General features: G+C 43.2%; 1 protein-coding gene across 2 annotated transcripts in view; it reads left to right on the top strand.

The window, feature by feature from the left end:
• DPYSL3 (dihydropyrimidinase like 3) overlaps positions 1–13177 on the top strand; it is a 115113-nt gene that overhangs the window by 86117 nt on the left and 15819 nt on the right. For both annotated transcript variants that reach the window (XM_075900286.2, XM_006124529.5), the window contains exon 7: positions 7087–7155. In XM_075900286.2, coding sequence (XP_075756401.2) covers positions 7087–7155 — 69 coding nt within the window. The remainder of the gene's footprint in view (positions 1–7086; positions 7156–13177) is intronic.

Here is a 13177-nt window from a genome sequence, read left to right as displayed (position 1 = left end):
AAAGAGTTTGCTACACATTAGAGGAAAGATATTGCATGGAAGCTATGTAGGCATCTTCTGGAATATATTATTGTTATTTAATTAGCCCCAAGGGCCAGTTTTTCAGAAGTATTTAGGCATCTAAAAATATGGAGATGCCTAGCTGAATTTGCAAAAGTGCCTAAGCAGGTTAGGTGGCTAACTACCATTGAAAGTCAATCCCTCTGGCCACCCATCTGAGTCTTTAGATTCCTAAATACCTTTGTAAATCTGGTTCCTAGAGACCGACCAAGACAGGGCCCTGTTGTATTAGGGATTGTACAAATATGTACTAAATGACCTAAAAAGATTACTGAGTAGAATATATATTTCTTAAGGGAGACTGTCATGTCAGACACAGCTGAACATGTAGGCATAGTTTTAAAAAAATATCCATCCATCATTGTACTATAAAACTAAAGAACAATGAGATGGTTTCCATGAAAATTCCCCTGGTAACAATTTTATTAACAAATAGCTGTTTGTCTGCAGTCAGTGTTAGCAGTCCAGCCCTACAAAGTAATCAATTTTTGTTGTACAAACTGAATGAAATTAAGCAGTGTAAAGTGAGATGTTGCATTATTTTTTTTTTCACTTAATCTAAGGCAGTGGCTTTTAGAATAGAGGAGTTTGGGTTATTTTTGTATTTTAAGTGGGCTTTGTTTTTAATTTTGGCCTACCAGTGTGCCTTTTGTGACAAAATATTGCAGCATTTCATGCTCTGAAAAACAATTTTTTGGTTAAACATCTGGACTATTTGTTGAAATTAGTGAGCAGTATTTTTAAGATTAGCTAAAGGAGTTACTTCCTTATGCAATGTAGAGTTGCACTCAGAGGAACTTCCCGAGCAAAATAGAGTTAGCTGGGTTTTAAAAGAGGATTGAATAATTATTTGACTGTTAATTTACATAGCAGCAAAAGTTTTTAAGGTACTGATAAGAAGCAGAGTAATGAAATCTTGCACTGAGACACAAGACCGGGTGTTCCCCTATACAGAATCGTCCAGTTGGCAGAGTGCTTTATAGAAGGTTTATTTTCTCTCCTGAAGCAGTATACATTGGCCAATATAAGAGGATTGGACAAATGGTTTGAGTCCTGATCAGACACCATGGCACCAGCCAATTTACTGTGTGGTTGTGGGCTTGGTTTTTTGGTTCTTGATTTGTTTTTACTTTTCACTCTCATGCACTTTGAAAACTGATTTCTCCCATACCTTCAAACATATCTTCAGATTAGGCCAAGAAGTTGGGTGGTGTCATAAAATGAGGGTTTTCCAAATAGTGTTACCTCTGAAGTGGTTATCGATGAGCACCAGCTGCCTGTCATCCAGGTGATGGATGATGCAAAGTCACTTTTCTCTCACCTGATTTTCAGCAGCACTGGGACAAATGTTTCAGAGAATTTGTTCCTTTGCTCTGTGTAATTTGATACCTGGACTGTAGTCTTTCTCCTCCTGTCATTAGGGGAAGTGAGACAGTTTCTCAGAAATGCTTTGGTATCTTTGCTCCTAAGGAAGAAAGCCAGATTGTACTGGGAAGGAAATTTTATGGCCATAATTCCTAGAGTCTGCTGCTTTTAGAATATTATATGGCTGCTTCATTGGAACCAGACTTGTCTGGGAAAATGTCTTCTACCTGGTCTCTTCCTACCTGGGCTCCTTTGTGTGAGAGTATTGAGTGGATGTTGTTTGGTTTTTCCAGACATGCTGTTGCCAGCAATAGAAAAGCAATTCTTGTCAGGAAAAGATCAGTATTTTTTCCAACTAGATGAGTTTCTCGTATTTTTACATGGACATCTCGTGGGTTAAAGTGGGCTCTGTTATTGCCTAAGAGCAAACATAAAGACACACAGTATTCTGCATGTCACTCGTGTGTAGATACAGGACTAATTTTATATTCCTTGATAAATCCAGGAGTCAGTAGAATATATTTCAGTTGACTGTTAGAGAAATTGATATGCAATCAGAAATTATCTAAATGGAACAGAGGAGCCCAGTGAGTCCGTATGTTCACTGTTACAGCACCCAATGCTGAAAACTGCAACAGAAGGAAAAGACCCTTACAATGTGAAAGGCCAGTTATGTGTTATAATATGATGTGCAGTACACCAGAGCCATAAGGGAAGGGGGAATTTCTGCCTAATACTAGTGAGGCATCTGCTTATGGAGCTGGATTCACGGGATATTAGTGGATATGTAATGGGGAAAATATAGTTTTGATTTTAGATGTATGAATTACACTGTTATAGTGCCTTTTAGTTGCTGTTGTGGATACGGAGAATGGTATTTCTGATTTTTTGAAGAGCCAGGGACAAATTTGCCTAGTTTTACTCTGTACCACATTTTCAATTTCTCTTCCTCCTTTTTTCAATTGGGAGGATTAGGAGGAAAGTCTCCAAACTAAGCTGCGAAGTATCCTGTAGACTACAAGAATACATTTCTCTTCACAGAATTAAAGAGCCCCAATGTTAGTCAGTTTGTTTTCAGAAAGTGAAAGTGGAGAGATCAAAAAAATCAGTGTTGCCTACGAGTTCTTGCTACTTCACCCCAACCCTAACCACCAATAGCTCCAAAGCTGTGAGCAAGGTTTATTGGTGCTATCAAGCTTTGACAAATACTTTTGCCTTCCAAGATAATGGATATGAAATGTTAAAAACTGGAGACTTGACCCAAAATGGGTTTAGATTAGACTATAAAAGTGAGGATGCTAGTCAGTGATCCTGCTTCTTGGGAGGAAAGTTAGGGAACTTTCCCCAGTCCAGTCTGGCTATTCTGGTTCATAATGTATTTTCTCTTGACTGTCCTAAGATCACCATGTAAATATGGAAGAGGAGTAGATACACAGAGTAGAGTAAGGGGTAGGGACTACAACCTCCCCCTGCCCCGCCTCTATATGAGAGGCAGCAAGGGGGGGGGAGGCAACAGGAGCCAGTTTGTCAGCCAGGCTGACAAACAGGTTCCCCCCAGAACTGTCTCCATGATGCTGCCTCCCTCCTCCTCTCCCCTCCCCCGGGCAGTTGGAGGGCGGGGGGAGGATAAGGGAGGCTGCTGTCCCCAGATGTCCCAGTCCCCAGACGTCCCAGTGGGGAGCTGGGCCACCCGGTGGGCAGGGGCTGCTGCCACCAAGCAGCCCCAGTTCATGGTGCCCAGGACTGGCTGAGGTCAGGCACTGTTCCAGCAGCAGCCCCTGGCCATGGACAGCCTTAGTCACTGTAAACGGGCTGCTGGACTCAGTGCAAGCCGGGATGAGCAGTCCTGGCTCGCGCTTGTCTGGGATGCTGCGCCTCTGCATTTTAAATGTAGTAAGAGCCCAACTACATGATTAACCAGATAACTGCAATTTAAAATCCTCAGTAAGGAGAATGCACCATTCAATGGAAACAGATGGATAAGCAACGAGGAGTCCTGTGGCACCTTATAGACTAACAGATTTATTGGAGCATAAGCTTTTGTGGGCAAAGACCCACTTCATCTTTGCCCACGAAAGCTTATGCTCCAATAAATCTATTAGTCTATAAGGTGCCACAGGACTCCTCATCGCTTTTGCAGATCCAGACTATCACGGCTACCCCTCCGAAAATAGATGGATGTGATGTATATTCCTTGTTGTTAGTGAAGACTGTGAAAAGAACATTGTTCAATAATTATTTTGTGAGCTCTTTGTGTGGTGTCTGAGAAGGAAGGTGTACCAGGTGAAAAAGCATAGCAAATATATCTATATGGCAATATAGCAATTTACTTCTTCAAATATTGCAAGATATTAACTGCCGCTGCTGGAATATCACCTTCACTGTTCATCTGTATCTCATTTTTTTAAAGGGCCAACAGTATGCTCAGTGTTCTGAGACACAAAAATTAGGACATTCTGTGTCCCAAAGAGCTTTACAGCTGAAACATACTTTATAGGATATTTCACAATGCAACAGATTTGCACATTGCAGTAGCATTTGCATTCAGAATTCTTGGCAAGGTCAATTTTTGAGTGTGTCTAACAGATTGGAAGATAGGTAAATGATGTAGGAAGCCTCCACCAAGCTCTGTTTCTTCTTCTGGTGATGTCCCCATGGGTGCTCCACTGTTGGTGACAAGTCATCCTGGAGCCACAGATTGGAGCTTTTCCAGCAATTGTCAGTCGTGAAAGGTGCCCCATGCCATTCGCGCCTTAGCGCCTTGCACGAGGGGCCTGACACACCCCTCCCTTCAGTTCCTTGCTTATCGCCCTCCGTCACGGATGGAGCTGATATCTCGACTCGGGTGTTCATTTTCCTCACGTAGATAGCTAGCTTCGTTTTGTGATTTACTGAGTTAATTGTTTCATTAGTTAGTTGTTCTTGTTCTGATTATTTGTTAAAACAAAAAGAGAGAGAGAGAGAGAGTGTTTCAGTTATGAAGAGACTGCGGGGCAGTGGCAGCGACCTGACTGAAAGCCAAGCCGCTTGACTAATTTCAGCCCCTCTTTTTCCGTTTTCCTTTCCTGTTTAAAAAAAATTTTTTTTTTTTGCTGAGTCCACCATCAGTGACAATCCTGCCAGGGCTCACTGGGGTTTAAAAAATGTGGATGGTGTACTTGTTGTCTTAGTGAAGCTCAAGTACCCCAAAAATGTGAGCACTGCTGCAGCCTCACAGCTAGGGCCAGGAAGGACAGGGGGCTTCAGCTCTTCATGATCTTCTTCAATAAAGCTATGCAGCCCACTAAGGAGCCGCAGTCATCTAGACGTCCTGTGGAGGCAGCTAAGAAGAGGGCTGCTTCTCCCTTGCTGAAAAAACACTCAAAGAAGAGAGCCTCCCAAGCAAGATCTCTTCCCCCAACTCCGTCTTGGAATAAGTGAGAACCAATTTCCTCCATAGCAGGAAGCCATCTGCCAGAGTCATTTACCTGCAGAAATGGAAACGATTCTCTTCCTGGTGTTAACAGATGCACATCGATCCTTTCACTGCACTTCTTCATTGTGTCCTTGACTACATGTTCCACCTGAAGGGTGGGGGCCTATCGATTTCCTCTATGAAGGTGCATCGGGCAGCAATAACAGCCTTTCACAAGCGGGTCGACAGATGATCAGCTGTCTTCACACATCCTATCACCAGAAGGTTCCTTAAAGGTCTCCAGAACCTCTATCCTCTGCAAGCAGCCCTAGCAACCTCCTGGGACTTGAACTTAGTTTTAGATTGTCTTATGAGACCCATAAGACCCATGGCGGCTTGCCTTTCCCCTTTCCTTCTAATGAATGTGCTGTTTTTGATAGCCATGACCTCTGCAAGGAGGGTTAGGGAGATTGGGGCTTTAATGGTTGGTCCACCTTATATGGTTTTTACCAAGAACAAAATAACTTTGTGTCCACATCCAACATTTTTACCAAAAGTCTGCACCTCATTCCACATCAATGAGCCCATAGTTTTACCTACATTCTTCCCAAAGCCTCATGCATCGCCTAGGGACGCTATGCTCCATACCCTGGACATTTGACAGGCATTGTGGCCTTTTACATAGACAGGATTTAGGCTTGTTGTAGGTCTCCGCGTCTTTTTGTATCTATTGCCGAACACACGAAGCTCACACCAATTTCAGCCCAGTGTATTTTCTAAATGGATATCATCCTGCATACTAAGCTGTCATTCCCCAATAAGCCATTGATAGCTCCACCAAGAGCACACTCTTCCCATACTACTGCTACTTCTATGGTTTTCCTGAACAACGTGGCCCTTAAAGACATTTACCAGGCAGCTACTTGGTCTTCCGACCACACCTTTGCCAAGCATTATGCCATCATACCTCAGCTGGCAGCTGATACAGCGGTGGCTACTGTGGTACTGTCTTCAGCTGCCAAGCAGTGACTCCGAGTCCCACCATCCATGTCAAGTACTGCTTTGTAGTGAGCAAACAGGGGAGCACCCATGGGGACATCACTGAAAGAAGAAAAGAAAATTACTCATCCTGTGCAGTAACAACTATTCTTCAAGTTCTGTGTCCCTGTAGATGCTCCATAACACTCCCTTTCTCCTTTCTGCTTGGAGTCTTCGCTACTCAGATGTAGTCAAGGAACTAAAGGGGCAGGGGTTGGGTCCTACACGTTAGGTGCCACACGTGGCCCAACTGACAACTGCTGGAAAAGTTCAGATCTGTGGCTTCGGGACCACCCCTTGCCAACAATGGATCACCCACAGGGACACACCTCAAAGAACAGTCATTACTGCACAGAGTGAGTAACTTCCTTTTCCCTCATGTAACATTGCATTCTCCTCTCCCATTCCCCCCCCCCCATGAGCTGATTACACACTGATAAGGATGTCAGAATTGAGCTTTCACTGAAATGAACAATTTCTGAATGACAAGGGTTAAAAATACCATTAAGTTAATATACGTCTGTCTAATTGGTCTATATATTGTTGTGGTCCCTCATTATGTAAATGTATGGCCAGTTGTGTGGTGGGGGAAAAAGCCACCATACATTTTGAAACATTTTCATATGGGACCAGATCATGTATTTATTGATACCAGTGCAACTGTATTGATGTCAGTGCTGCTACAGGGGTGTGACTGAGAAGAGAATTTGGCCTGCGCTGGATTTCTTTTAGCTTTCATGATCTCTTTGTTACTAGCAGATCCTACATAGAGTGATTGGATGCCTTTGGGAATTGCAAAGGCGAAGTAAATTAGGCTTTGTCTACACTACGCAGCTATTAGACGCTAAAAGTTAGGCAGTATAAATGCTGTTTGTCAGCACTTCAGTCAACAAAATACCACACTCTACAAGTGGGGTTCCTGTTGTCATCAGGAGAGGGCTCCTTTTGTGGCAGACAAAATGATTTGTTGTTCAGTTGGCATTGTAGACAGAGCCTCAGACATATGCCTTCTGAATTGTATAGTCTTGGTGATGAGATCTACTCTCAGCCTGTCTTCCCAAACTACAAGTAGTGTATCTTGGTAGTCTTATTAACCTGCAGCAAATCTGCAGAGCTATTCTGTTTGATATTCTAAATCCTTAAGAAATGCTGAGCATGGTGGCATTTTTATATATAACTTGAAATCAAACTCAGTCTCTGAACTTCCCTGTGTCTTTTTATTATTTTAGGAGCAAACCAGGATGCTGGAGATGGGAATAACTGGCCCAGAGGGCCATGTGCTGAGTAGACCGGAAGAGGTAAAAGACAAATGAACAAAGGATAAACAGTGCACCATCCTAGTTACACTAAGGCTCTTTCCCCATGAGTTTCAGCCATACTTATCATACTGGTATCTAACCGCCCAATCTTATTTGTGTACTGGCAGTTGAACCATACTCCTCATCACTTCAGGGAAGGGGCCTTTGTTAATCAAACATGATCAATAATGATTGTTTCCTAGCATAGATAGGAGTCCTGAAATGAAGTAGCATGGGTGACGCAGGATGTTTGGGATGCAGTTAGTACTCCTGCTGCATTCACGTTTGAAAGGTGATTTCAGTGGTAAAAAAAGCCTGAGATAAGAAAATCCGTGCAATGAAAATGAGAATAACTTTAAAAAGGGGCATCCTCCATAAACTCTCAAAGTGTGTTCATATTGCAAAGGAAAATAGTGTATACTGTAGCTCCAGCTTCTCCCTCATCTCATCTTTATTTAAGGTGTAGAATGTGTGAAAATAAAACACACAAAGCCTCTGTGGGAGTGGGGGATCTCCTGATTGTGAATCACTGTCTAGACATTATCTAATTTGCATTCAAGATACTCTTTTTATTTGCCCATTAATCTGAGATCAATCTAATTTTAGATTGGTATAAATGTCAGATTGAAGTACCTGTGTGCTCAGAACTGTTTTTAACTTTCCACAACACATAGAGGAAAAAGAGAGAAGCTATAACTGAAATCTGCAGTATCAGGAATGAGAGGGAGGTAGATGTGAAGATTTGTGCTTCGGACATATGATCAAAAATAAAATACATCTGCTTAAATTAATGGTATGACAACAAGGTTCCATCTCTTGGAGATGTGGGACATTACAATGCCTCCTTCAGAAAAAAGGCCCAATGTTAAAAGTGTACTGGACCCAGATCCTCAGCTGGTGTAAATTGACATGGTTGCATTTAGTGGAGCTAAGCTGATGTACATCATCTCAGGATTTGGCGCATTATTTGTTATCAGAAGACAGATGTTTTCATTGTACAAGGCTGGTTAAGGGTTGTGGAATGTTATGTTCTTGAAGTCTGATTGGCTGGAAAAATTACTCTAAAAATAACACTGAAAGGCTCTATGTTCCTTCCAGCTGGCTCCTTGTCCAAACCTCATTGGTTCAGTAAATACTCATACTTTTTATGTAATTATTATTATTTACTAGTTGTACTGTGGTAGGGCCTAAGAGCCCTAGCTCTGAATAATGATCCCATTGGGCTAGGCATTGTACAATAGAACAAATTGCTGGCTCATCCTTCATCCTTGCAAGGCACAAAGATTCCACAGTCAGAACCTATTGTGAATGGAAGTTGAAGGGCTGCATGACGCAGTAAAGAAACCCCCTTGCTACAGTTAGCCCTAGCACGGCTATAAAGGGTATGCAGCACTGACAAGTGCAAACACCCTTTTTAAGTGAGATTTGGATCCTTCCAGGGAGCAGAGATGTTGAGTAATGAGCTGCCTCTTTGTACATCATCATTTTAGTTACTACAAATGTGGCTCTTATGAACTCAGTGGAGAGGTTAATGCTATAGAACCTTGCAAAAATCTGGAGGTTTGGGGAAAATAGGGGATACAGCTGGAATTGAGTAAGTCATTTAAAAACAAAATTAACAAATGGGAATGGGAATCATGGGAAACATGAAACTAAATATTCATCTCCTCACTTCTTTCAAAATTTAGTTCTCAAGGTCTTTCTCCGCTACCTTCATCAGGGGAACAAATACATGGAGACAGTTCACACATCCAGACCCATTAGGGAAAAGTTGACTGTTTGGCTGAGGTTAGCTTAACCAAATGGATACTTAGAGCATATCCAAACTTATAGTCAAATTACACTGGAGCAGGACTAGGACTGTTAGTATCGTTTTGCAAGGGGGAAGGGAAGAGGTGATTGTGTGCCTAGAAAATATATACATATAACCAAGTTGTATTGTATGGAAGCACAGCTCCTCAGTAACAGGGCGCCATGTAGCACTTGCAGACTCTTACATGTAGAAATACAACCCCAGCTAATAAGCACTTGTTAAGCTGAAAATAAAAATAGAGACACAAGTGTTCACAGAATAAGTATCCCTTGCCATCTGACCCACAGTGCCCAGTTAAAGTGCTCTAGACACATTGTTTGTGGCTGTGATCTGTGAAAGTACCCTACTGTTCCAGAACCATTGTTCCAAGGAGGGACTCCAGAGCTGGAGCGCACATCGCGGATGTCTGGGATCAACCAGGGCCATTGGCGGGAAGGCTGGAGCTGTTCCTGAGTCCAGGGCCAGGGTGGCCCTAGACCCAGGAAGAACTGCACTGCAAGTCCCGGCAGCCACCCACCACACAACCCACCTCACGAGCAGCTGGCTGGAGCTGGGACCATGGCCACATTGTGGTTTCCCAGCTGCTCCTGGGGCAGGCCATGTTGCAGGTGTCAGAGCTGATGCCATGGCCGGGAGAGTGCTGTTCCTGGGTAAGGGGTGTGCGGCCAGGGGTGTCAGGTATGGAGCGGATGGTGGAGGAGTCATGGGTGGCACAAGGACAGTCGAGGCATTGCTGGTGGCAGGGGGTTGGCCAGCAGATTGGGCAGGGGCTGCGGCACTGAGTGGGGAGAATGAGGCCGAGAGCCAGCAGGGCCCTTCAGAGCACAGCAGGGAGGCATGGTCACTTGCGGCATGTGCAGCCAGCACATCCGGAGCCAGTGTGCTTGCACTCGTTCTGCCTGCTACAGTCTGACCACTACCTCATACTGTCCCCCACTACCCCATCTCCCTGGCCAAGCTCCCCCAAGGAGCTGCAGCCTCTTCTGACCCTTTCCTCACTGGGCCCTTGGCCAACCTCACCCCTGCACCGCAGGTAAATTGTCTGTAATGGAGTGTCGGGAAATTGCTACATATAGTAGCAGAAATCTAGTACTATGCCAGTAATTTATCCAAAAAATGGGGAAGACAATTTAAAAAATTTAAAACCTTTTTTAAAAAAAGTGTGTAACAAAATTAGCTGCTCTGTAATAATGTAGGTAAACCTATTATTGGTATGTTTATTCTATGAATATACCAAGTTCAATAGGAGATTATAAAGTGCTAGAGATGGGAGAAGCAGGAAGCAAATAAACAGAGGTAAGGGATAGTGTCACAGCTATTTGCTTTGAATATTTTACTTCCTCCTAGCCAACCTGCAAAACTAGAATGATTCACAAGAAAGCGGATGCTTGTGACTGATGGGCAGATACTCTTTGTGTTTACTTAAAGATGTCCCCCAATAGCTCATTATCAGGAACTAATCCTTATAAACATGCCCTGTCACTGACTGGGTTACATACTAAGTTCCTTCTAAGCCAGAGCAGCAGCTGAGCTCTGCAGTGTGGCTGCTCCTGAGGCTGGGGCAGATCCCTGTGTCTCCCCTCCTTTACTCCTCTTCCCACCCCCCACTGGCTCTTAGAGTCCCCTGCCAGGTTTCCCCTTTGGCTTCCCACATCACTGCCCATGCCCCCCCACTCCTTGCAAACCCTGGGCGCTAGGAGAATCTCTCGGGGAACAACGCCACTAGTGGGTGTCACAGTGGCACACATCCTGTGAGAGGGTGAGGTCACAGAAGACGCCTTCCTGGGGCTTTCCGGGGTGCTGAAAAGGCCACTGCAACCCTTCTTCTTGTCTGGGGCTTCTCGCTGCCCTGTCCTGCTGGGCCAACTCCTTGGTCTCCCCCAGCCAAGGCAGAGCTGAGAATCACAACCCTCACTAAGAAGCAGTACAGACACTGAATCTTTTCAGGTCCAAGGAGAGTGCAGCTTTGGGCCCAGCTTCCTGGGATACCACTTCCCAAATGGGATCAAAATCCACAATGAATTATTTGGGTAAGCCCCCTTTGACAATGAAAGGGGGAATGTACACACTGATTGCCCCCTCCTCCCCAGCTAACAATTATTTACACTGGACTTGATAGAAAAAAAAATAAAGTGATTTTATTAAGTACAAGCAGTAGGATTTAAGTGGTTGTAAGTGAGAACAGGCAGAGCAAAGTAGGTTAGAAACTCAAAATAACAGAAAACGTTTCGCTAACTCTAACACTGAATCCTCAATACAAACTTCTTATAAACTCACCCTAAAACTGTTTTTGTTCCAGCTGCACCTTCAAACCAGGGAAAACTCCATTTCCCCTGGGGTCACTGGGTGTGCCCGCCAAAGACAAAAGATTCCTACTTTCCTATTCTTTCTAAAGAATTACCTTATTGCATGGGGAGTCACCTGGCTGCTCCTTACCAACCACTGCTAAGACTTAAGGACAAAAGGCTATTTGCATATGATTGCCCAGATACTGAGGCCTCCCATGATACTTTCATTCACACATTTAAAACCCATAAAATATTCCCTAATCCATATGTCTAAAATACCAAAATATGATAAACAGATCCAGCGGATTATGACATGAAGATTGATAGGTTACATGAAAAAACTTAAAAAAACAACCAATAGTCTTGCAACACCTTACAGACTCACAAAACATGTAGATGCTATCATAAGCTTTCGTGGGCAGAACCCACTTCTTGTTTTTTAAGTTTTTCCAATTACAGACTAACTCGGCTATCACTCTGAGGCTTTTGAACCCGTAGGTTACATGAAGCAATTTGTCCAAAGTACCTCTGAGTTACATATATTTATGTCCATAAGTCCATTTCACACAGTGGGGGGGGCAGGGCGGGATGGAGGTGGAGACGGAGACACAGTCACACATCCAAACACAATGTTGAAGTCAAGACAAAACTTACTCTGGATTGAAAATCTTAGAGGGAACACCAATGACAAACCATTATTGTTCTTATATGTCCTGCATCGGAAGGGTCAATCTAGAGCTGTGTGTGTAGGGAGTTGAAATGTAATTCTGTCATGTCACTGGTCATTTGATACTGCACAATGACACTGCTCCAAAATGTCCTCATTGGTTCACAATATCCTGATACAAAGTAAGACTATTTTGCCGTGGCTGAGCTTGATCCATCTCTGCATAAGGCCATACACACATATAGAAGCTTGTATACTGTATAATACTGTCTTCCTCATAGTTTTCATTCTATGCTCCAAGAACCACGTAGCACCCCAATTGAAACCTTTGTGTTGAATCAAAAAACCAAAAGGACAATAGTGCAATGGATTTGTGTGCATTGCTCAGTTTTCCACTTATGGGAGAAATCAGGTTGGCAGACATATGGATGATTCAGCAAGAAGTTCTGTCTGCAATAGGGAATTTGCAAATATGCTTATTGGAACACTGTCTTTTAAGGTTTGGAGTTTTCTGTTCTGTAAAAAAAATTAATACTGAAGCCTTAAGCCAAACTGTTGCCCAAGATCTTGGAAGGCTTTTTCGGATTAAGTCAGACTGACCGGGGTGGTGATATAATTCTCAAAGATATGCCTCATGCTGAAGTGTTGAAAATTCACCCTGTTCCAAGAGCAAGCGAGATATAAAAGTCCAGGGCTGATAAACTTGGAGGCTGAAGTGGCCAATAGCAGCGTAGCAGCAGAAACAGACTTGAACAGGAGAACTACCAGCAAAATAACAAGCTGTGAATTGCCCACACAGAAAAATCAAGCTTTAATTTTAAAATACATGCATAGTGAAACCTGTGGTAACAGCTCAGCCCAGTGGAGAGGGAATGAGACTGGGAGCCAGGAATTGAGGTCCTGCTGCTGATTTGCTGTGTGACCTTGAGCAAGTCAGCTAACCTGTTTGTGTTTCCACTTTTGTAAAATGAGAATAAAAATGATGCTTACTCTCTATTGGAGTTATTTGATAAGAAACACTGTAAAAAGTGCTAAATATTATTAAAGGCCTGCTTGAAACAGAAATGGGCTGAAAAGCTGGTGGATTTGGATGGGGAGCAGAAAAAGATCTGGATCTAGATTAAGCACAAGTTGTGGTTTGTGACTTAGGGCTGGGCACCTGATTCTGTAGCATTCAAATGTATATAGCTTTTTTTACAAGACTTTATCTCCAAGTGATCAATCTCGTGGGAAATTCTTATTTTCTTGTTTATC

This window comes from Pelodiscus sinensis, chromosome 16, assembly GCF_052426305.1.
Source record: "Pelodiscus sinensis isolate ZL-2025 chromosome 16, ASM5242630v1, whole genome shotgun sequence".
Classification (NCBI taxonomy): Eukaryota; Metazoa; Chordata; order Testudines; family Trionychidae; genus Pelodiscus; species Pelodiscus sinensis.
This window is presented reverse-complemented; position numbering and strand designations above follow the sequence as displayed.